This window comes from Garra rufa, chromosome 21 (assembly GCF_049309525.1).
Source record: "Garra rufa chromosome 21, GarRuf1.0, whole genome shotgun sequence".
Classification (NCBI taxonomy): Eukaryota; Metazoa; Chordata; class Actinopteri; order Cypriniformes; family Cyprinidae; genus Garra; species Garra rufa.
This window is the reverse complement of record NC_133381.1, coordinates 1259867-1284843: the sequence shown is the minus strand read 5'-3', so window position 1 is coordinate 1284843 and position 24977 is coordinate 1259867. Positions and strand designations below refer to the sequence as shown.

At 31.9% G+C, this 24977-nt stretch overlaps 3 protein-coding genes across 3 annotated transcripts in view; 1 reads left to right on the top strand and 2 right to left on the bottom strand.

The window, feature by feature from the left end:
* Positions 1 to 960: 960 nt before the first annotated feature.
* Positions 961 to 8604, bottom strand: LOC141296360 (mitotic checkpoint serine/threonine-protein kinase BUB1 beta-like). Its single transcript, XM_073827608.1, has 9 exons — positions 8470 to 8604; positions 7215 to 7370; positions 7082 to 7141; positions 6853 to 6997; positions 6578 to 6774; positions 3533 to 3720; positions 3260 to 3444; positions 3012 to 3109; positions 961 to 1470 (listed from the first exon to the last, which is right to left on the bottom strand). Exons 2-9 carry the CDS (start codon positions 7352 to 7354, stop codon positions 1167 to 1169), a joined length of 1317 nt encoding a protein of 438 aa, XP_073683709.1. The 5' UTR covers positions 7355 to 7370; positions 8470 to 8604; the 3' UTR covers positions 961 to 1166.
* A 462-nt stretch (positions 8605 to 9066) lies between these two features.
* Positions 9067 to 22116, top strand: zfyve19 (zinc finger, FYVE domain containing 19). The gene is made up of 11 exons (XM_073826786.1): positions 9067 to 9292; positions 9371 to 9492; positions 10403 to 10456; positions 10534 to 10697; positions 12301 to 12443; positions 12524 to 12629; positions 13946 to 14164; positions 14829 to 14905; positions 16382 to 16483; positions 16605 to 16786; positions 19386 to 22116. Exons 1-11 carry the CDS (start codon positions 9239 to 9241, stop codon positions 19465 to 19467), a joined length of 1305 nt encoding a protein of 434 aa, XP_073682887.1. The 5' UTR covers positions 9067 to 9238; the 3' UTR covers positions 19468 to 22116.
* Positions 22117 to 23446: 1330 nt separating this feature from the next.
* Positions 23447 to 24977, bottom strand: part of ppp1r14d (protein phosphatase 1 regulatory inhibitor subunit 14D) — a 16915-nt gene continuing 15384 nt past the window's right edge. The window contains exon 4 of the mRNA XM_073827463.1: positions 23447 to 24366. Coding sequence (XP_073683564.1) covers positions 24298 to 24366 — 69 coding nt within the window. The 3' untranslated portion in view covers positions 23447 to 24297. The remainder of the gene's footprint in view (positions 24367 to 24977) is intronic.

Below are 24977 nucleotides of genomic sequence, written 5' to 3'. Positions count from 1 at the left end.
TAAATAAATGCTGAAATAAATAAATGAATGAATAAATAATTCTGAATAATTGCGCAAAGCACGCAAAAAATTAAAAGCACGCAAAAATCCCCCCTATTTTCAAGTGTTTTCCAGGCCTTACATTTCAAAAAATTCAATTCAAGTACTTCAAGCACCTTCTACAAACCCTGTATATTCCACATAAATGTTCTTACCCAGACTTACATTGAAAGTCCATATAAATAAACTTATTTATCTTCTTCCCAGTAAACTCTGCTGTTATTGTGTGTGACAACACTATAAAGTGTAAATGTAAATATTTTAAAATCCACTCTTTTAGATGCTACAGACCCAAAACATGATCAACCTTATCTTAAAGTTAAAAAGGAATCTAATATTGCATATATATGAAATATAGAAATTTATAATGTGAAAAATGTTATATGTTTGAAATAGAAACTAAATATATTATATAATAGGTTGTACGTATTGCATTTTCTACTCATAATACTTATTTATTTTAATAAATTGTTTTATTATTATATATTTATTTTAATATTTTTTTCACCAGTTTTTGCTCTAAACTTTGACAAAACCAGTCTTAGAAGCACAAGTATATTTGTAGCAATAGCCAAAAATAAACTATATGGGTCAAAATTACAGATTTTTCTTTTATGCCAAATATCATTAGGATAAGTAAAGATCCTGTTCCATAAAAACATTTTGTAAATTTCCTACCGTAAATATATCCAAACTCAATTTTTGATTAGTAATATGCATTACTAAGAACTTCATTTGGACGACTTAAAAAGCGATTTAAAAGTAAATCTAGTTCCTGAAGTCAAAACACAAAAGCAGTTTGATACCGAATTGGTTGCATTTATTGAAGCATTAATTTCCACAAAATAAATGACAAAATAATGCCCAGTCATAAATGCTACTCTTGCTATATAAAAAAAATCCCAAAACAATGTGGGGTTACAAAAAGTATGTATATACAAAAAAAAAAAGTATGTACAAAAACACAGGAATATGATTATACACAAAGACATCTACAACAAATAATAACAGTGTTTCAAAGCTAGTAAGCAGCCTTTTCAGTAAAGTTAGAACTTTTTCAAACATCTAAGACTGCTGTCTAGATAGAAAGCACTCTTTCTGTTTGAAACGCAGCCTGTCTGTCCACTTCACTTTGCATTGTATTCCACAGGTTTTTCATCGTCTGCAGCGCTGCTTTGTGTCTGTAGTTTGCGAGTGAGTTTCTGTCGGTAGCGCTCGGCTCGCAGCTCCTCGAAGGAGAACTCTGTGGCTCCGCTGTTGAGCAGCTCTTTGCAGTACATGCTCTGCTCTCGGATTTTCCCGTCCTCCTGCGTCTGGAGCTGCATCATCTGCTGTCGCTCCTGCAGCATCTTCAGCGGCGTCTGCTCCGGCCTGCAGGGCTTCCTGGTCGACAGCACCGAGTTCACCGCCGGGTTGATTTTACACGGAGTGCTGGAGGAGAAAATGACAGAAATGAGGTGAGTACATTGAAACAGACATGTGAACATATTAGTGCACTTCAGTTTTAGAAGATGTATACTTAGTGATCATTAGGAGGTCAACATGAAATCAAAATTGCTCATTCTATTTTACTTTTTTAATGCATGTTCCTCGTCTTATTGTGTATGATCCATCACTGTAGGATAGAGTTATTATTAACCAAAACTAAAATGATAAAAAAAAAAAGTTAAAATGAAAAACATTAACTTAAGTTAAAATAAGTTAGTTTTATATATACTATAAACTATACTATATATTATTTTTTCTTTTGTCAACTAATGAACCTTATTGTAAAGTGTTACAAAAAAAAAAAAAAAAACACACTAATGCATCAATTTCTAAAACTTAAAAATTAGGATGCAAACAGAAATTATAAAAAAATAAATACAAAATATTAAATAAAACTATGTATGACATAATACGCTGACACTAAAAGAACATTGCATAGGGGTTTTCAAAACTAAAAACATTAAAAAATATATATTTTTCCCCTTACTTAAAATAAAATAAACAGTAACTGAAAAAATGAAATATTAAAAATTAAAAATATATATATATTTTTTTAAAAAGTTGCTAGCTGCTACAGCAATTTGTCTAATTTTTATTTGGTTTACTTTTAAGAACTAAAACTGAAACAATATTTTAAAAAACATTTAAAAAAAATAAAATGGTAAAGCAAACTAAAATACAAATTACTACAACTTTATTAAAATGCAAAAAGAAATGATAAAAATGGAAACAAATTTAAAATGCTAAAGATATTAAAATCTTTAATTTCTTTTTATATTTTATGGACCCCAAAACATGATCATCCTTATCTTAAAGTTGAAAAGACATTTAATATAGCATATATAAAGTATAGATAGATCAAATATATAAAGGACCATTATATATTTATACTGTGAAAATTGTTAAAAATAAAACATTTTTCTATTTATCATCATACTTGCTTATCTGAATCAATCTACTTTATTTTTTTAGTTATTTTTATTTATTATAAATTGTTTTTTTTTTAGCCCAGTTTAAAAACCTTTATTACAGCATGTTATTATAAAGGAACTAAATCACAATCTTTCATGCGCTGAGAGACTCGACATCCATCATATTATATGACCCTGGGTCTTAAATAGCACAGGTTTATTGTAGAAATAGCCAAAAATACAGCGTATGTCCCCAAAAAATTAGGATAATAAGTAAAAATCATGTTCCATGAACATATTTTGTAACGTTTCTACCGTAAATATATGCAAACTCAATTTCTTATTAGTGAAATGCATTGCTAAGAACTTTAATTGGACAACTTTAAAGGCGATTTTCTCAAAGTTTAGATTTTTTTTGCACCCTTAGATTCCAGATTTTTTTAATAGTTGTATCTCAGCCAAATATTGTCCTATCCAACAAACCATACATCAACGGAAAGCTTATTTATTCAGCTTTCAGATACCCTTATGACTGTGGTCCAGGGTCATATATATCTTCTAAATTAAACTCACACAGCAGGAGGCTGATCGTCCTCTTCCACAAACGGCTGGAAACTAGGTTTAGGTGGAGGAACGGCAACACTGAGACCCGATCTGGATTTTAGAGGCATCTGAAATCACAAACAAAACAATGTTTACCACGTAACGAATGCTGATCTGTCAGATAACAGCCACGTTCTCTTTCAAACGCCTCCAAGATGCAAAACTAGTCAGGTAACTGGCTAAACAGGTAACATTAGCATATCGCTCAACTGTCTTACCTTCACGTTGGTCCATTTCTCAGGTTTCTGTTCGTTCTCTTTAGCTCTGGCAGTAGGCGGCGCTGTCCAGATCTCAAACTTGGGCTCCTGCGGCTCGATTTCAGGAGCTTTATTCTCATCAAAAACCATGAGACGACTGTTCTGTTTGGGGCCCAGCGGCTGTTTAAACTGGAGCCCGCGAGCATCTGTGTCACAAAACAACAGCGTGATCGCACCGGATACCTGCATTTAATACTTATTACATAGAAAACTCTCGCTTTAGTTTCGACTGACATCCGATCGAAGCGTTCGCTCTGTTGATGGGAACCACAGCCTTTTTCTTCCCTTTGGCTTTGAGCTCAGCCAGTGTGGATCGCTGAGGCCCTGAAGGTTCTTCATCTTCTTCATCATCATCATCATCGTCGTTCTGTTGATCTGTCATGGATGACATCATCTGTCTGCACGCTCGTGCCTGCAGAGCTCTGGAGATCGACACATTTCATGATGAGATGCAACATTTCAAAGAGACTCAAACTGAGCAAGAATATGCCATTTGCTGCAGATGCTATTATTTGTATGGACAAAAAGTGATAATCAGTAGGGGTGTAAATCGGAGCCTTCAAGACGATTCGATACGATACCGATTTCTTAAGCCAACGATTCGATTATTTTCGATACTTCAGAATTCCCTGTGATACGATGCGATTCGATTCAATATTAGATATTTTTACATGATATCTATTAAGTTTCAAATAAATCAACAAAAATAGTAAATAATTTGCCTTTTATTGAGAATACAGAAACAGTATTCTATTCACATAATGTGTATGTTCCACTAAAGCAGTTGTGCTCAATGCACTGCAAATAGAACAGCAAATATAAGTTACTGCATCTACAAAGTGCAATCAGATAAATTGTAATAAGAAAAAAAAAAAAAAAAAAAAAACTTATAGTGCAGGTCTACTATGGCCAATTAGCCTATTCACCGTTTTAAAAAAGTTTCTTTCATACAAAATTGGTTACATTTTGAAAATACAATTTGCAGCTTATTAAGAGGTAATGGTCACACATCCTCTGCAGTAGATGAACTGCAAATAGAATACTACTCCACAAAATCAGTTCAAAATCATCGCTCTTGAAAGTCAGACAACAATGTGAGGTCTGTGAACATGAACAACATCATAGACGGACTGTGAAACGAAAGTAACGCGTGTGAAGAAGAAGACAGTGAGGTTAGTGCCACCCGCAGCTTAGGAGTAGGTAGTACGCTTAATACATCGGAGCCATAGACAGTAAAAGAAAGGTCGGAACGGATTCTAAAAATAGACAAGTGAACAAACAGGCGGCAAAATAAACACATTAATCGATATTCTTGCGGACGAATCGATGCATTGTATCGGCGGCTGCATAATCGATGCATCGATACGAATCGATTAATATTTACACCCCTAATAATCAGGGTTCGTACAGATACTGTAAAATACAATTTCAGGACTTATCAAGCACTACTTTTTTGATTTTCAAGGACTTCTATCAGAGATCTCACTTATGATTTGATGCTTTCTACCGTTTAAGGAAAAAAATGTAAAAATAAATATAGCAAAACCACTCTAAATTAAAATGTTTCACGATTCACATGGCAAAGTCCTGACCTGAATAATGATTCGCAAACCATCATTTCAGATCAGGACTCAAATCACAACTTATTAAATTAACAAAATGATTAAAGAGCCCACTGTGAACCTACGAACTTAATCAAATGATTCGCACTCCAAAGTCTCGATCTAAGTCAAATGATTAGTAAAAGGAGATTTGAAGTCCAATCCGAATCAAATGATTTAAGTTCTTAACTAAGTCAAATGATTCGCAAACCTGCTCTGAAGTTCTTATGTAAATCAAATGATTCGCTAAACGAGATTTGAAGCACAATCTGAATCAATTGATTAGTGATGCGGAAAGTCTTGATGTAAGTCAAGTGATTCACGATACACAATTTGAAGACTCGATCTGAATCAAATGATTCACAATTCACTGTTCGAAGTCCCGACCTGATTAATGAGTCGCGACCAATCATTTCAGATCAGGACTCCAACTGCGAATCATTTAATTCACAGAATGATTCAAAAACCCACTCTAAAGTTCTGATTTTACTCAAATGATTCATGATTCACACTCCAAAGTCCGGATCTGAGTCAATTGATTCACAATATGCGACTTGAGGTTTAGATCTAAATCAGTTGATTCGCGACACGCAAAGTTCCGATCTAAATAAAATGATTAGCAAAACGAGATTTAAAGCCAGATCTGAATCAATTGATTCGCGACACGCAAAGTTTTGATCTAAATCAAATGATTCATGATACCCGATCTGTGAACTGAATCAATTGAATCGCCATAAAAGTTCAGATCAAAGTCAAATGATTCAAGAACCCGCTCTGAAAGTTCCGATCTAAATCAAACGATTCGCGATACACGACTTGAGATTTGCAAACCTGCTCTAAAGTCCTGATCTAAATCAAGTGATTCGTGATACACGATTTGAAGGCTTGATCTGAATCAAATGATTCGCAATCCGAGCTCTTAGGTTCCGATCTAAATTAAATGATTTGCGTTCCATGCTGAAGTTCCGACCTAAATAATGATTCGCAATCACAAACCATTATTTCAGATCAGGACTTGGTGCGCAGTTCGCAAATCATTCAATTTACAGAATGATTCAAGAACACGCTCTGAAGTCCAGATCTGAATCAAATGATTTGCGATACGCAGTTCGATTGAACCGCTTCGAAGAAGTAAATCATGTTGCGACACAATAGGTTTTAAAATCATAAGAGATGACGAAATTCAAAAAACAAATGGCTCTTTTAATTTGATCTGATTTTACTAGTGAATCACTTGAAATGAAAAGAAGTCACGAGTTTGAATCAATCGGAGTGGTTCCAGCTTAAATGAATCATTCAGTTGATTTTTAGTTCATCTGTTCCTCATTATGCATCTTCATCCATGTTTACACAACACTGTCAGCACCACTACTGGCTTAGTTCGATAGTTTATGACATTAACTGAAATAAGCCAAAAAACTTAATTTTTGATTGAGAGATGAAAATAAATGTTCCAAAAAAAAAAAAAATAAATAAAAAGTGAGACGTTTTAGAGGCTCGGGAAGATCCTTCCTCCACTGAGGAACAGGGAAAGTAAAGCTTCTGGAAACAAACGTTCCTCAAAACACCCTGATGATCAGATTTGAGATTCATGGGGAATCAAATAAAGCCAAGCTGCTTCAGTCCAGTGAGTGTCCATCCCCTTAATACACAAAATATTCATTGGAAGCTTCCTAACCTGTGAAACACATGTAGTTTCTCTACAGGATCTGCTCCACACTTGATCCCGTCCTGAAAGACACTGTCAGCCATCTTTATATTTCCCCTCTTCTCGTACTCTTCAGACCAGGCGATGTAAAGAGCGGCTTGCATGGTTCCGATTCCTTGAGCTTGCATGTAGCGGTAGACATCCATCGGTTCAGAACAGCCCTCCGCCTGCGAGGAAACAGAAACAAGCATGTTTAAAACACTGTAAAGTCATCTGAATGCTCATTAAGAAGGTTTGTGACTCACAAAATCGATCCAGAGCTCAACGTAGCGAACGTCATTGTGATATTTCTTGTCGGCAGTGAAGCGTGTAACAGCTCTTTCGAGAAGCACTGATAAATTACTCTCCTTTCCACCCTGTGGAAACGTCTGCTTTGTCCATTTTATGTACCTGCATTTACAAAAATACGAATTATGCATGATTTGCATATCAAAAGTCAACATCCTCTGCAATTGTCATCGTAATAATCCATACCTGACCCAAACATCTAAAGGATCGTCTCCATCGTACAGCCGCAGCTCGGACTCAAATGCTCTGAAATAGACAGATATAGCTATTAATGAATTGTTCTGAAACAGGTCTATAGTTGAGTTAAAACATCACGTACTGTTTTTGCTGATTGAGGGCCGTGTGGTTTCCCTCCTGCTGCTGAGACAGAGCCTGGTGCAGGGCCGATACGGAGCGACCTTGTCTCAAAGGCTGGATGTTTTCTTTACACAATTCCCATTCGGCATCACACACTGCCATGGCTGGAGAAACAGATCTGGAAGAAGAGGAACAACTTATGACTTATGATACTGAATGGTTAACCTAGTCATATACACTACCAGTCAAAAGTTTTTGAACGGTAAGATTTTAAAGCAGCATTTATTTGATCCAAAACACAGCAAAAGCAGTAATATTGCGAAATATTTTTAACTATTTAAATGAACTGCTTTCTATTTGAATATATTTTCAAATGTAATTTATTCTTGTGATCAAACCTAGATTTTCAGCAACATTACTCCAGTCTTCAGTGTCACATGATCCTTCAAAAATCATTCTAATATGCTGATTAATTTGCTCCTCAATTTCTTTTTAAATAATTTGTAATATTTAAAACTATTTTTTCAGATTTTTTTAATGAATAAAAAGATCAGCATTTATGTGAAATAAAAAGCATTTGTAACATTATACACTATGCCATTTAAGAGCTTGGAGTCTGTATCATGTTTTTTTTTTGGGGGGGGGGAGAAATGATAGAATTTAATACTTTTATTTAGCAAGTATACTTTCAATTGCTCAAAAGCGATTAAAGAAGATATTTATAATCTAACAAAAGATTTCTACTTCATATACATGTTGTTTTTCTGAACTTTCTATTAATCAAAGAAACCTGAAAATAATTGTACTCGGCTGTTTTCAGCATATTAATAATGTTTTTTGAGCAGCAAATCAGAATATTTAAATGATTTCTGCAAGGTTCATGTGACATTGGAGACTGGAGTAATGATGCTGAAAATTTAGCTTTGATCACAGAAATAAATTCAATTTTAAAACATACTCAAATTGAAATCAGCTATTTGACATAGTAAAAATATTTCAAAATTTTAGTGTTTTTGCTGTACTTTGAATCAAATAAATGCAGGCTTGGTGAGCAGAAGAGACCTCTTTTAAAAACATTAAAATCGTACTGTTCAAAAACGGTTGCATGGTAGAGTATATACCATGGTAAAGTACCCAATGTCATAAAAACCTAAAAAAAACTGCATCAAATCAAAGCTATTAAAGAGATAAACCAGTAAATAAGGACAAAACGCTCAGCTAAGTCAATCTGCAAAACAAAACACATCTGTGAAGCACATAAAACAAATAGGACTTACATTTTCCAAACAGAAATCTCCTTAAATGTTTCTCTTCTTCAAACCAGGCGTCTTTAAAAAGCAAAACTGCACGAATGTGCGTTTATTTGATATATTTCTTGATCTTGCAAGATTGTGTTGTCTCTTCGTGTTCACGTTGACGGCGCAAAAGACATTTGAACAAAAACCGGAAGCGCGCCAATGAGATTCTGATTGGGCGAGGCGCTCACGTGACCACGCGACAGCCATTTAGAGCGTCTCTAAAATAATAACAGGCTATTATTATTTTTTTTTAAATAAACACAAGTGTTTGTATTTTTAATGTGTTATAATAGCGATAGTGTTTTCTGACCGTTATTTTTGTTCGCCATACATTTTGACAATATGCAAACGCGTTGGCGTTATGTTGCATGCTGGGAAAACGAGTTTTACTTGTGTGTTTTAATTTTAATAGTTTTGAATGTTCCATTCGTGATTAATTTTAAGACACTTTAGGTAATTATTTTAATGTCTAAAAACCCTTTTACACTATTCCGCATGTATTGATCCTTTCAAACTATTAAAGCTGTCAATGCTGCAATCGAGAAAACTACATTTCCCTTCACATCCCAGTTCTCACAGCGCTTCCTGTGTTTACATGCTCTGATTCAAGAGAAGCGTCATTGATAGAGTGCATCTGAAATCGCAACATAAACTAAATGTATGCTTTTAGTTATTACTATCTTAAGCATTTAAAGAGCCACACTGGCGGAGCCCGGTCTGTTTTTATGTTTCCCTGAAGAATCTCAATATGGATAATCGCTGTTATGGCTGTACATCAAAGTTCACTCTCTTCAGAAAAGAGGTTAGCGCTTATAAACACAGTTAATTTCATTTCACCACCTTTATTGAAAGTATTTGACTTGGTTTTGTGTTTTTGCAGCTGGGTTGTAAAAGCTGTGGCCGTTCTTTTTGCTCTGGGTGTCTGACATTCAATGCTGTGGTGCCAAAATATGGAAATAGCCAGCAGAAAGTCTGCAAACAGTGTTTTGGAAACCTAACAAGGTCTGGAAACCAAACACAGTTCATATTCCGACTAAAAACTAGTTTTACACTACCAGTCAAAAGTTTTTGAACAGTAAGATTTTTAATGTTGTTTAAATAAGTCTCTTCTGCTCACAGAGCCTCCGTTTATTTGATTCAAAGTACAGCAAAAGCAGTAAAATTGTGAAATAGTTTTTACCATTTAAAATAACTGCTTTCTATTTGAATACAATTTAAAATGTAATTTATTCCTGTGATTTCAAAGCTGAACTTTCAGCATCATTACTCCAGTCTTCAGTGTCACATGATCCTTCAGAAATCAGTCTAATATTCAGATTTTCTGCTCAAAAAATACATTTTTATTAATATTATGTTGGAAACAGCTAAATAGATTTTTTCAGATTTCTTAGATGAATAGAAAGTTCAGAAAAACAGCATTTATCTAAAAGATAAATATTCTGTAGCATTATAAATGTCTTTATCGTCACTGTTGATTTATTTGACTCCAAGCTTTTGAATGGTATAGTGTATAATGTACCAAAAGCTTTATATTTCAGATAAATTCTGATCTTTGGATTTTTCTATTTATCAAAAAAATCCTTAAAAATATCCTCAACTGTTCAAAATTGAAAGCAATAATAATAAAAAGTGTTATTTGAGCAGCAAATCAGCATATTAGAATAATTTCTGAAGAATCATGTGACACCGAAGAAGTAATGATGCTGAAAATTCAGCTTTGAAATCACAGGAATAAATTACATTTTAAAACATATTCAAATAGAAAGCAGTTAATTTAAATAGTTAAAAATATTTCGCAACATTACTGCTTTTGCTGTGTTTTGGATCAAATAAATGCTTCTTTAAAAAAAAAACATTAAAATCTTACCTTTCAAAAACTTTTGACTGGTTTTTGACAGTTGTTTTTGTGCAGTTCAGGCAACCAGAATGATGCTGGCAGATGGTCTCCACCTGAAAACTACAAAAAGTAAGATTCTGTAAGCATCACATGGGAATTGCACCTGTCTGCCAATGCAATAAAACTAATTTGGTGGCATTTCGCAGACGAGTTGCTGCTCTTGAAGCCAAACAAGCTCAGCAGAATCAGCCTTCCAGACCTGCAGGAGGAAAAAGCAGCAACGTGAGTCTGGTTTCAACCAAAGGTCTCAGTAAAGAGGACCAGATCATCGCAGAACGACTCAACAAGCTGAAAGAGGAGACCAAGCCAAGTAAGATCTGTCCAAATCCGCAGCTAGATCCACAAATGTCAACTGCTTGATTGTTTATATTGTCATAAAACGTGACTATATTATCATCCAGCTCTAATCTGCAAAATGCAATTATAAGATATTAAGATATTATAAACGTTAACATTATTATTTTCAGCTGCTTGCAAACATTTTGAGACGTATTGCTTGATATTTGGCTTCATTCAAGATATCTGAGAACCAGAGATGATATTTTTCATTTTGTGTAAAATTATCCTTGTACAGTGATTGCTCAAAGGCTCACTGTTTATTTTTACATTAAAAATAAATAAGTAAAAAAAAAAATAATGTGACATGACTTTCAGTCATTAGTACTTGATTAAAATTCATGCTGTACCTTGAATGCATTAATGCAAAAAACAGTGTAAACATTTAAAAAAAACTGTTTAATATGAATTAAATATTAAATAAATAAATGAGTACGTGAATACAAAATATTAATAAAATAAATTGCAAAATTTTGATTGAATTAAATAAATAAATAAAAATAAAGATTAAATATGTAATAATATTAATGAATAGAAGCTAAATACTTTCCAAATAATATTGTAGGCAGATTTATAATATTAATTTACAATGTTGTTAAATATTAAATAAATATTAAATAAAAATGATTATCTTAAATCTTAAAACATTATAATTATGTTCAAGTAATAATAACAATAATACTAAAAGCCAGGGTTATTATACAATTAAATAAAATGAACTTTAATGTGTAAAGTTAATAAAAATAAACGTATACATACTTCAACTAAAATAAAAATGAATAAACACTCAGTTAAAAAAATATAAAGTACATTGCAAAATTATTTTGCTATTTTGCAAAATTGTTATTTTAGTATCACTGACATTCTATTTTTTTTTTTTTTACGTTTTAGCCTTTTTTTTTTTAAATATTAAAAAAAATACCAAAAAATAGCTTAAACTTTAACTCTAATTAAAATGAAAACAGAAATAAATACTAATTAAAAAATGTATAGAAATAGAGTCTTAGTGATACTAAAATAACACTGGTAAAACTTTATTTTGCAATATGTGACCCTGGACCACAAAACCAGTCTTAAGCCGCTGGGGTATATTTGTAGCAATAGCCAAAAATACATAGTATGTGTCAAAATTATTGATTTTTCTTTTATGTCAAAAATCATTAGGAAATTAAGTAAAGATCATGTTCCATGAAGATTTTTTGTAAAATTCCTACTGTAAATATATCAAAATGTAATTTTTGATTAGTAATATGCATTGTTAAGAACCTAATTTGGACAACTTTAAAGGTGATTTTCTCAGTATTTAGATTTTTTTGCACCCTCAGATTCCGGATTTTCAAATAGATGTATCTCGGCCAAATATTGTCATGTCTTAACAAACCATACATCAATAGAAAGCTTATTTACTGAGCTTTCATATTATATATACATCTCAGTTTTGTAAAATTTAACCTTATGACTGGTTTTGTGGTCCAGGGTCACATATTATAAACATATTAAACTAATGATAATAATAACCGATTTATTTAATATAACACCTTTAAAAGTTGACCCGATGTGTCTCTCTGTCCTATCAGAGTCCATACCGTCAGAGAAGGATTTGGAGTCTCGTCTTGCTGCATTAAAAGCCCCGATTCAGCCTGTGCCATCAGCTAAAGACATGGAGGAGCGTCTGGCTGCCTTACAGGGACGACCATCGCCTTCTCAAGACCCACCGCCTGTAATTACAATATCAGCTTTACCTTGACATGTTCTGTTGACATAACAATGCAGATTAATGTGGATGTTTAATGTGTGCAGGTTCATCAGCCGCCGGACCGCAGGACTCAGACAGAACAGGCCAATGATTTGATCACCCAGATGACAGAGGAAGTTGCTATTGATAACCAGAATCCATCTTTAGAGGGTACTTTCACCATTTATGATTGCCTGCTTTATTCTTGGATGTAAAGTTTAATATCCTGATTTAGTTTTATTATCATTAATGCATTGCAGTTTCGTTGTGCGCATTAAAATTGGTTTTAGGACACAAGATGAATGATAAAGCATCTTGATTGTATTAAACAATGAACATTAAATAGTTTCATAAAGCAATAAGCATCACAAAGCCATATGTTAGAGTGATTTTACTGTTGTTAAGACCAGACACTATAGGCAAAACCACTTATTTGGGGCAAATTTGCTTCTATAAAATGTCTAATTTAGGACTAGGCCAAAGAAAGCATCCAAAACACTAATTTAAGCATCTTATCGATTGCATCTGTAAAGTTCAATTACAATTCAAAGGCTAAGTGTTTTTTTTTTTCTCCACTTCAGCATCACTTACACTATTTTATTTTATTTTACTTATTTATTTATTTATTTTTTAGATTATTTTATAATTTTTTTTTATTCCTATCTGTATTGTGAAGAAGTTTAAAGGGGTTTGTTCATATATCATTCACTTTAAATAACATTTTATTTTTAAATATATTTATTCTGTCTGTTAAATAAAAATTGAAATAATTTGAAAAAACAAAACTATAACAATTTCATTAAAATAATCACACTTAGGCTAATAAAAAAAAAAATAATAAATAAATAAATAAAAATATTTATAAAAATAAATAAAAATAAATGAAATTAAAATGTATTAAAATTAGAATAAAACGATTTAATTAACAAATAAATAATACATCTAACTGTACAATACTATAGTGAGTAGAAAAATATTATATGTGACTTAATAGAAACTAAAAATTTTCCAAATAATATTTTTGTCATAATATGAATGTATAATAATTATCTTAAATCTTAAAATAGTATAAAATATTACTAAAATGTCACTTGAAAAAAAATGAACTTTACCCGAAATATAATAAAATAAAAGGAAACTTTAACATATTTTAAAGTTTGTTCATATATCATTTATTTCTATTTTATTGATTAAAAATGTTGACAGAATTTTTTGATTTATTGAATGATAAAAAGAGGACAATCAAAAGTGCCCTCTGTAAAAACTGTTATATGTCAACAATATCAACAAGAATTTTGAACCTGGCTTGATTCAATGATCAGGTTTCTGTTCTGGAAAGTATGCGAATGAATGCATATTTAATTACATACTGTCTCATTTGCATACATAAATATAGCATTTCAGAAAGCTTGTAGTGCAAAGCATGTGATTAGTCAGCTTGGGAAATTATGATGATTTTCTTTTCTTAATATTCCTGAATTTTGCAGATGCAGACGGACCATTAAACGATCTTAATAAACAAGAAGGCGGTGGTGTGAATGAGAACGTGGATGACGGAGAGCTGTCAGTCAAACAGCTGGAGGCGGAGAAGAACCGTGTGATGGAGGAGGCCATGCAAGAGCTGAAGAAAGACAAACACAGCGAACAGCAGATGCTGGAGATGGCCAAAAGACTGGCTTTACTGCAGGGACGGGATCCAGAGCAGGGTGCGTTCACATCCGGAGACATGCAACCAGCTTTAGCTCTCACTAGTTGAAGTCTTATGTTCCTAATTAAAACTATAACAAATGAGATTGCAAGGATGTCAGATCAGCAATCATCATTCTTTAGGTTGAATGCAGGTTGTTGCTTCTTATGCAGTTTGCTTTCTTAAAGTTGTCTAGGTGTTTCTGACAAAAATAGCTATTGAACAACAAAAAAAATGGATGTTGTCGGATGTTGTTATATCACAAGAGAAGCAAGCTATGGCATTTTTATTGAAGATTACAGTCAAAAATGTTTAAAAAAATGAAGACCTAAAAAAATCTATCATGGAAAAAAATTAATAGATGAATCATTCACAAGAAGTAACATGCCGTATAAATTAAATGGGCTCACTTTCATGCTTAAATGCATGTTTTTGGTCTAAAGGAAAGTCTAAAAGTGAACAATTCGTTAGTTCAAAATAGTTTTATATTTTCCTCACAGTCAAAATCTAATAACTTTCTCCACCTTTGACTCACATTTTCTTAAGGCTTCATTGCAGGGAAAAGTAGGAGAGAATGCTCTCAGATTAATGTTACGTAATGGAAGTTAAATGCATTGTGAATCTGCTTCATGTTGTCTTATAATAGATGTGTAACACAGCAATGTTTCTGTGTGTTTGTTTAGTCAGACTGTCCGATTTCCAGCAGCCTGAAAGTGATGAGGAGACGGAGGAAGAGGCCATCAGCAGGGTGATGAAACAGGTCTGTGATATTTATAATATCAAAACAAGAAGTCCTACAATTAGTCTTTGTCTTTGATGTCTGTGGATCCATCTAGAAATCACAAGACATGTTTACAGTGAAACTAAAAAGTCAACACTCTAAAGCATTGCAATGATATAGAATTATGAAAATATGACATTAAGTCAACTATGCGATAAATAGTCTTATTATGACATAAAAGTAAAAAATTATGAATACTAAGTCATAATTATGAGGCAGAAAGTAGACATTATGATATACTAAGTCCACTCAGAGATAAAAAGTTATGATCTAAATGTAAAAAATTACATATGTCATAACTATGAGAGAGTCAGCATTGACATAAAAACTCCAAATTATAAATAACTAAGTCAACTATAATATAAATAGTCCTAATTATGACATAAAAATAAACAATTGTAACATAAAAGTCAAAATAATGAAATACTAAGTCAACTATGAGATAGTCAACATTGTGACATAAAAACTCAAAATTATAAAATACTAAGTCAACTAAAGTAAATTATTATGACATACTAAGAGATCAAATGTCAACTACGAGATAAGTGACATAATGATGTTCTAAAAATAAAAATGTACATACCAAGTCATAACTATGAGGAAAATAGTCGACATTACGACATAAAAACTCAAACCTATGATGAAGAACTAAGTCAGCTATAATATAAATATTCCTAGTTATGACATAAAAATAAACAATTACAACAAATTAAGTCAAAATTATTAAATACTAAGTCAACTATGACAGTAAAAGTCAACATTATGGCATAAAAGTCAAAATTGTGAAAACAAACTAGTCAGCTATATTATAATTAGTCCGAATTATGACACAAACAATTGTAACATATTAAGTCGAAATTATGAAATACTAAGTCAACTATGAGATAAATAGTCAACATTATGACATAAAAACTTAAAATTATAAAATACTAAGTCAACTAAAGTAAATTATTATGACATACTAAGAGATAAAATGTCAACTACAAGATAAGTAGTCATAATAAAAAATTAAAAAAAATTGACATACCAAACAATAACTAGGAGATAAATAGTCAACATTATGACATAGCACTTCAGAATTTTGAGTTTTTAAGTCAACTATAATATAAATGGTCCTACTTATGACATAAAAAACAAACAACTGTATTATATTAACAAGTCAAAATGATGACATGAAAGATCAAAGTTATGAAATAACTGAGATAAATACTCATAATTATGATATGAAGAAAACAAATATGACATATCAAATCATAATTATGACTATAAAAGTTGATCTCAAATGCTAAATCATAATTATGGTAGTGTAGGCTATATAAACCTGTTATTTTAAGCTGTGGCACTTTGCATAACAACCACCAGATGTCGCTGTTTAGACATCCATCAGAATTTTCAATTTTCAATTTAAAGGCCTTGTGTGTGTGTGTGTGTGTTTTTTTTGTGTCACTCGTTCAGTTATCAGAGGAAGCAGCTATAGATGAGGCCAGCGGTTATAACATCCCACCAGAGCTCAGCGGCCCAATGAACAGAGAGAAGGAGACGTTCAGCTGGAAGCCGGTAACAGCCTTACACACGTGCATCTCACAAACACATGCTGATGATGGCCAGTGTGCCTTCAACAAAATAAACTTCTTCTGAGTTGTCTGAACTGTGCATTATTTATCCATTTGTATTCAAGCTCTCAGCCTCAAGGTCTAAATCAAAGCCAGCCGCTACTGTCTCACGGATCCAGCGCTCAAAAGATGAAAATAGTGATGATGACGATGATGAAGAGCTGCCGTGGTGCTGCATCTGTAATAAGGACGCCACCATTCGCTGTCACACGTGTGAGCGGGATCTGTACTGCGCCCGCTGCTTTAGGTACAAAGGGTGACGCTCGTCTCATTTCTCATTAGTGTTCACTAAGATGAGAATCACTAGTACTAGTATAATACATATTCAGGTTGAATGACAAGAAGTCCTCAAATTCGTAATCATAAACTTGAAGGTGGACTTTTCTGACCACCCTAGCAACCACACAGAATATCCTAACCCCAAAGCAATGTTTTTAATAATTCTTTACCTTTTCAATTTACATTCAGTTTACAAAAAAAAAAAAAAAAAAACAGTCAGGCTTTGGTAAATCAGAATAATGAGATAAAAAGTTGGAATTATGAGATACTAAAGTCATAATTATCAGATGAAGTTGAGATATAGAGTTATAATTGACAAAAAAAGTCAAAGTCAAAATTATGAAATACTAGGTCATAATTATGAGATACTAAAGTCATAATTATCAGATGAAGTTGAATATGAGATAATAGGATAAAAAAGTATGACCAAAAATTTCAAAAAGTTGAGATCATAAGATAAGTCAGGCTTTGGTAAATCATAATTATGACATAAGTAAAAAATTATGAAATACTAGGTCATAATTATGAGATAAAAAGTTGGAATTATGAGATACTAAAGTCATAATTATCAGATGAAGTTGAGATATAAGATCATATCAGATGAATATGAGATATGAAGTTATAATTGACAAAAAAAAGTCAAAGTCAAAATTATGAAATACTTGGTCATAATTATGAGAAAAGTCAGGCTTTAGTAAATCGTAATTATGACATAAGTCAAAATGCTGAAATACTATGTCTCATAATTATGAGATAAAAAGTTGGAATTATGAGATACTAAAGTCATAATTATCAGATGAAGTTGAATATGAGATAAAAGGATAAAGATTTATAACCAAAAAAACTCAAAGTTGAAATTATGAACACTAAGTCGTATTTATGAGAAAAGTCAGGCTTTGGTAAATCGTAATTATGACTTAAATCAAAATTATTAGATACCAAATCATAATTATCAGATGAAGTTGAGATATAAGATCATATCAGATGAATATGAGATATGAAGTGTTAATTGACAAAAAAAGTCAAAGTCAAAATTATGAAATACTTGGTCATAATTATGAGAAAAGTCAGGCTTTGGTAAATCATAATTATGACATAAGTCAAAATTATGAAATACTATGTCTCATAATTATGGGATAAAAAGTAGAAATTATGAGATACTAAGTCATAATTATCAGATGAAGTTGAATATAAGATAAAAGGATAAAAAATTATGACCCAAAAACTCAAAAAGTCATAATTATGAGAAAAGTCAGGCTTTGGTAAATCAGAATTATGACATAAATCAAAATTATGAAATACTAGGTCATAATTATGAGATAAAAAGTTGGAATTATGAGATACTAAAGTCATAATTATCAGATGAAGTTGAATATGAGATAAAAGGATAAAAAATTATGACCAAAAAACGTTGTAATTATGAGAAAAGTCAGGCTTTGGTAAATTGTAATTAAGACATTAGTCAGAATTATGAAATACTAGTGAATGCTAATACTAAATAGTGCTAATTATTAAATCAAAAGCTGAAATTGTGGCATACTAAGTCAGAATTATGAGATAAAAAAAACATAATTATCAAATAAAAATAAAAAGTTGAAAAGTCATAATTATGACAAAAAGTAAAAATGATTAATTACTAAGAAAGAGAAATGGACATAATTATATAAAAAGTCAACGTTATGATCTAAAACTTATTCCAGAACAAGTTGAAAAGTTGCAATTATGACAAAGAAGTCAAAGTTATGATATACTGTCATAATTATGAGATTAAAAACATTTAAATTATGAGATACTAAGTCATAATTAACAGATGAAGATGAAGAATATGAGATACAAAGTCAAGAAGTTTAAATTATGACATACTATGTCATAATTATGAGATAAATAGCCAAAAAAATTGAAATTATGACCTAAAAAGTGATAATTATAAAAGTCAAAATTATGATATAATAAAATGTTGAGAAGTCACAATTATGACAAAATGTCAAAACGATTAATTCCTAAGTCATAATTCTGAGATAAATGGCCATAATTATGATAAAAAGTCAAAGTTATGATAAGGTCATAATTATGACTTCAAAAGTTGGTAAATTGTAATTATGACATGAGGGATAAGTATAGATTATGATAAATCATAATGATCACATAAGTCAAAATGATGATCTAGTTAGTCATAACTGTGAAATAAAGTCCAAATTTGGACCTCCTAAGTCATAATTATGAGATAAAAAGTCATAATCATCAGATAAAAGGTCAAAGTTATGACCTAAATGGCTGCGGTAAAGAGTTATGACTGATTATGATTATGATTTACCCAATCATTTTTTTCTTATGTGGTGAAATGTGCTTCCATACTAAATAGTTTTTTCAGACTTTATGGCACATCTTCCTCCTGTCAGATTTAATATTTTGACTCTCAGGTTGAACGTTAGTCTGAATTTTAACTCATTCAGGAATCATTCACTGGTTTTTTTCCATGAGATCTTGCCGAGTGAAGTGCGCTGCGTTTTGCCATACTGTACGTACAATATTAATCAGTGTCTTCTCTCTCTCTCATTCTGCCACAGGGAAGGTCACGACAAATACGACAGAAAAGAGCATCACACTTCCTCATATACGGCCCCAAAGAAAGGCAAGAAGAAAACATGAAACCTCCATGAGCAGCCGTAGAATTTAGGTGAATAACTTATTTAGTTTAGCCAACAGAAATTAATAATGTCGCTTAAATGTGTTTATGAAACACAGCAGCCTTAGACTTAAGATTCAACATCTTCAAATGATTTTAGTATCATGGTTGGCGGAATTAATAGACTCTTGAAAGATTGACAAATGATTGTAAATATAAAACTGGACTTAAAACTTCAATAAAACACTTGGAACGATAGCAGGTCATGTGCTTTAGAGAACTAGTTAGTGTTTTATTGTTTTACCAGCATCTCATCTGTGTTTTGCATTATATCCGTTGTGAAGCAACTCGCTCTCATTCATTTACACACTAATCTCTAACAGATGTTTTTGAATGAATGAATACTGTAGTCTCTAAACTCGTAAACGATCACGCTTCTCCGTTTTGCTTGTTATTAGTAAAGTTGTGATATTTGGCACACTGGTAGAGGACAGTCTCAACATTAACCATAGCAAGTTTGGAGTCTCTAACTCAAACTCTCTAGCGCCACCCCTTGTCCAAACTTTCACTTTCTTTATGCTAATTACCTTTGAACCATAAGGCACAGAATCAATATTTTTTTTCTCAGAATCCTTGGCTCATGCAGAGTCGAATTAGGTGCAAAATTCAAAAATCATAAGGTTTAGTTTTTTCTATTTTCAATTGTTCGAAAAAACTACTTTTTGGAACTCGTCCTATACGGGTTGTCTGATTTTCACCAAAATTGGCTCAGATCAGCTTCAGACCATGCTGGCAAAAAGTTATGGAATTCAAGTTGGTTAGTTGCACCACTCTTGAGTAACACGCAAACGAATTCTGCGAAAAGTGCGCAAAAATGGATACAAGGCTATATCTCCACAACGGTTTGACGTATTGAGACCAAACTTGGTGTGTGTTACAACAAGCATGACTTGAGGCTATCTGCAGTGTTTCGGCACAGTGCTACCTAGTGGTCAGGTGATTTGTTGCTTATAGCTTCTCAATGGTTTGGCCAAAAACCACCAATGTCAGCCATTGTGGGCGTCGGCTATTTTGAATTTTGTAGTAAAATGCTATATTTTACGAACGCATTGACGTATCATTACAAAACTCGGTATGGGTCATCAGCACGATGCCCTGAAGGAGCCTACAAAAAGTTTCGAGCCAGCACCAGCTAGTGGTAAAATCAAATATTCACATGCTTATAACTTTGGTTGTGGTCGACTTGTTTTCACGGGAGTCACCTTTTTTTTCTATTAATTAATAATGTCATAAAATGCTTTATTTTACAAACACATTGACGTTATGAAACTGAAAATGAAAATGTGTCTTCGGCACCATGCCCTGACAGTGCTCAAAAAGTTTGGTGGCAGTGCCACCTAATAAATAAATTGTAAAAAATGCTACTTCTGATGAGTATGGCTTATTGTAATGAAAGCAATCTCAATATATTCCTTGGGTCATGCCGAGAACATTAATACCAATTATGGCAAAATTGGCCAAACCTCCTGTCCGCCATATTGATTTATGTTGAAAACCTACTTTTTCGAACTCCTAGACCGTTGGTCCGATTTTCACCAAATTTGATTTGGATTATCTTCAGACCATGCTGACAAAAAGTTATAGATTTCGTGTCAATATAGGAAACCGTTTTCGTTTAACGCATCAACGAATTTGCTGAAAAGATGCCAAACTGAAGCTGTAGCAAAGTTTTGAGATATTTGCACCAAATTTTGTATGTGGCATTGTCACCTCACACTGATTACACCACATCAACTTGATAACAGCGCCACCTATTGGTCAAGAGTAATAAAACTTTCTAATAATTTGCTAATAATGCTATTGATTGCATTAGCTTGTTGTATTGAAACTGGTCTCCAAATATTCCTTGGGTCATGCCGACAACATAGATGCAAATTATGCCAAAGTTGGCCAAACTTCCTGTTCGCCATATTGATTTATGTTATAAACCTACTTTTTCGAACTCCTCCTAGACTGTTAGTCCGATTTTCACCAAAATCAAGTCAGATCATCTTCATACTGTGCGAACAAAAACTTATGGATTTCATGTTGATGGATGAAACCGTCTTTGTGTGTGCCTTTGTAACCTCACACTAAACACACTACATCAATTTGATAACAACGCCACCTGTTGGTCAAAAGTGATAAGCCAATAAATCATATTATTAGGAGTTCTACATAATTTTTTTGTCCTTTTGACTGAAATCATCTTAAAATGCCTTCCTCTACTCATTGTTGATCTGGTATTCCATGCCATGCTTAGCTCCTTATTTTGCCTTTGGTGTGCTTGCAGCTATATTTTGTTTCTGTTTCTACAGAATCTGATCTGGAATCAGCTTGTTTTCTTAATGTTTTTATTAGAGGCTGTTCTGAGCAGCTCTTTATGTTGCGTCTTCTCTTTGCTGGTATTTCCATGTTGTCATGAATAATTTAAAGTGCGAGTACTGAGGGTGAGTAGAGCGCTGTCAGAGACGTATGACAGGAAGTCCAGTGCATTAGTGTTCAATACTGACATTTAAGACGCTACATGACTATCGCCTTGTAATTGCTGCATTCTTGTGGGTGATTTATCTGTTGACATCAGCATTGGTAGAGATAACAAAAAGACTAAATAAATGGAAAAATTAAATGTACTAAGTGTGTTTTGTGTGTGTGTTAGTTGAAGCATGTAGTGGCACATCAGCTTTTTCACTGAGTGACATCATTAACGTGTGTGTGTGTGTGTGTGTGTGTGTGTGTGTGTGTGTGTGTGTGTGTGTGTATATACAGTAAACCAGTGTTTGTCCTTCAGCCCCACATACATTCTGCCAAGACGTATTCATGATCTAAAAAGTCCTTTAGACATGGATTTTACTTATTATTTGGATTTACTTATTATTATTATTATTGTATTTACTGTATTTATTATTATTATTATTTATTTTTAATTTGGAGCATTCTGTACTGTATTTTTAAAAATATATATATATATTTTTGTTTTATTACATTATTTTGAGCATTACACCTTAATTTTATTTTACCTTTATTTTATTTAGAGCATTACACCTGTATTTTATTATATTATTTTATTTTTTTGCTTTATTTTATTTTGAGCATTACACATTAATTTTATTTTATTTAGAGGATTGCACCTGTATTTTATTATATTTGATTTTACTTCATTTTATTTTGAGCATTACACTTGTATTTTTATTTATTTATTTATTGCTTTACTTTATTTTGAGCAATAGACCTGTATTTTATTCTATAATTCTATTTTACATTATTTTATTTTGAGCATTACACCTGTATTTTATTATATTATTTTATTTTACTTAAATGTATTTAGAGCATTACACCTGTATTTTATTTTATTTTTTGCCTTTATTCTATTTAGAGAATTGCACCTGTATTTTATTATATTATTGTATTTTGAGCATTTCACTTGTATTTTATTATATTATCATTTTATTTTATTTTACTTTATTTTATTTTGAGCATTACACTTGTATTTTTATTTATTTATTTATTTGCTTTTACTTTATTTTGAGCGTTACGCTTGTATTTTATTTTACTTCTGCCTTTTTATTTTATTTGACTTTATTTCATTTAGAGTATTACACCTTTATGTCTTATTTGTTTTCCTATTACTTTACATTTTTACTTTATTTAGAAAATTATGCCAGTATTTTATTATTTCATTATGTTTTATTTTATTTTATTATGAAAAGTCCCCCTGTATTATTCTTTTTATTTTAATTTTTGCTTTATTTTATTTAAAGCATTACTCCTCCATTACACTTATTTTAATTTATTTATTTAATTTTTTTCTGTATTTTATTTAGAAAATGACACCTGTATTTTATCATTTTGTTTTACTTTATTTTACTCTATATTTCATTTATTTCATTTAGAGTATTACACCTGTATCACCACAGAAAACATCTGAGGTTAATGACTAAACCGAGAAATGCAACATAAAAGTTAACTTTCAACACCTATCTTTATCTTTTATTACCACTACATGCACTTTTGCTTTCTCCAGCTTCCTGTTGCTTACATGCCTGTTATATCATGTTTTATCATTCACTAACCTCACACATTGGAGTTTATTTTTGTTAGACTGTGTTTTTTGTACTTAATATAATTCAAAAGTACTTTAAAAGCTTTACTCATATGTATATACACATGGAAGGAATATTCTGGGTTATAGACAGAATCAGTGACATTCTGTTGATTACCAAAGTCAGTAAGTTTATAAAAACACATGAAAAATGATTAAAGACACATATTTTACTCTTTATAGATTGTATCAAGTGTTTTACCCAGAATATCTCACACTTATATCACAGTATTAATTGTCATTCAGTGATATCTCTGTTTTAGAACTGAAATCAGACAGCGGCAGAATGTAAGAAAGATATCCTGGATTCTGAATTTATTAACACTGTATCTGTGCTCTTCATCTAAAATCTTGAAAAGAAATTGTTTATTATTACATACAACACTTGTCAGAACAAAATATATATATATATAAATAGAGAACAAAATGTGCATGTCACAAAAAACAACAACATCTGGTTTGAGTAATAATAGGCAATACAGTTTATCTGCAATGCCGGAGAAATGTCCAGAATTATTAGTGGTCAAAAACACTGTTTCATTGACCCGTGTGTGCGGTGAACTATAGAAACATCCACAGACAGACGCGCAGCGCTCTACAGACAGGAGGGGTGGTGGGCGGGGCTTGTCGCTGGAGGCGGGGCTTGTTGTTTGGTTGTGGGCGGGGTCAAGTGGTTCACGTTATCTTGAAAAATCCAGCCTGTGACCTAATACTATTTCTTCAGAGATCCTGACATCTTCCGCAGTCCTTTCATCCGGTAGAGCAGCCCGTTGATAAAGTCCTGCGGTCAGAAATACATCCTGGTTAAGGTTTATATAGCTGTTAACTTCCTATGAAAAACTGGCAGTTAAACCATATATTGTAATGTACTTGTAACTTACAGTTTAGCTATTAAAAGCTTTTATAGATGCACTTTCTTTTATTAAGGCTTACATTTTAAGCTTAAATTTGTATATAAAATGTACATTTGTTTGGATTACACAGCTAACATTACAAAAACTAATACATTTAGTGATGTGATGTGTATTTGTCAGACAAACATAAATGAAATTTCTGTAATACTGCTATAAACTGAACATGTATATTTTAAATATACAATAACCAGTTTTATGTTTTATCATCAGTAAATCCAATATATTTCCAATAAATTTCATATTTAACCATGTTCATAGTTTTAAACCGAATAAGTGGCATTTTTACAGTTTTGCTGTAAAATATTATATTACATTATTATTACAGACATTTATTATATAAAATTTTAATATTTAATAATAAACTATGATTATATATATTATATATATATATATATATTTTTTTTTTTTGAGTGGAGAAATAATGTATTTATGACTGCCAAATATAAATCACATTCAGTTTAATATTTATTTATTTATT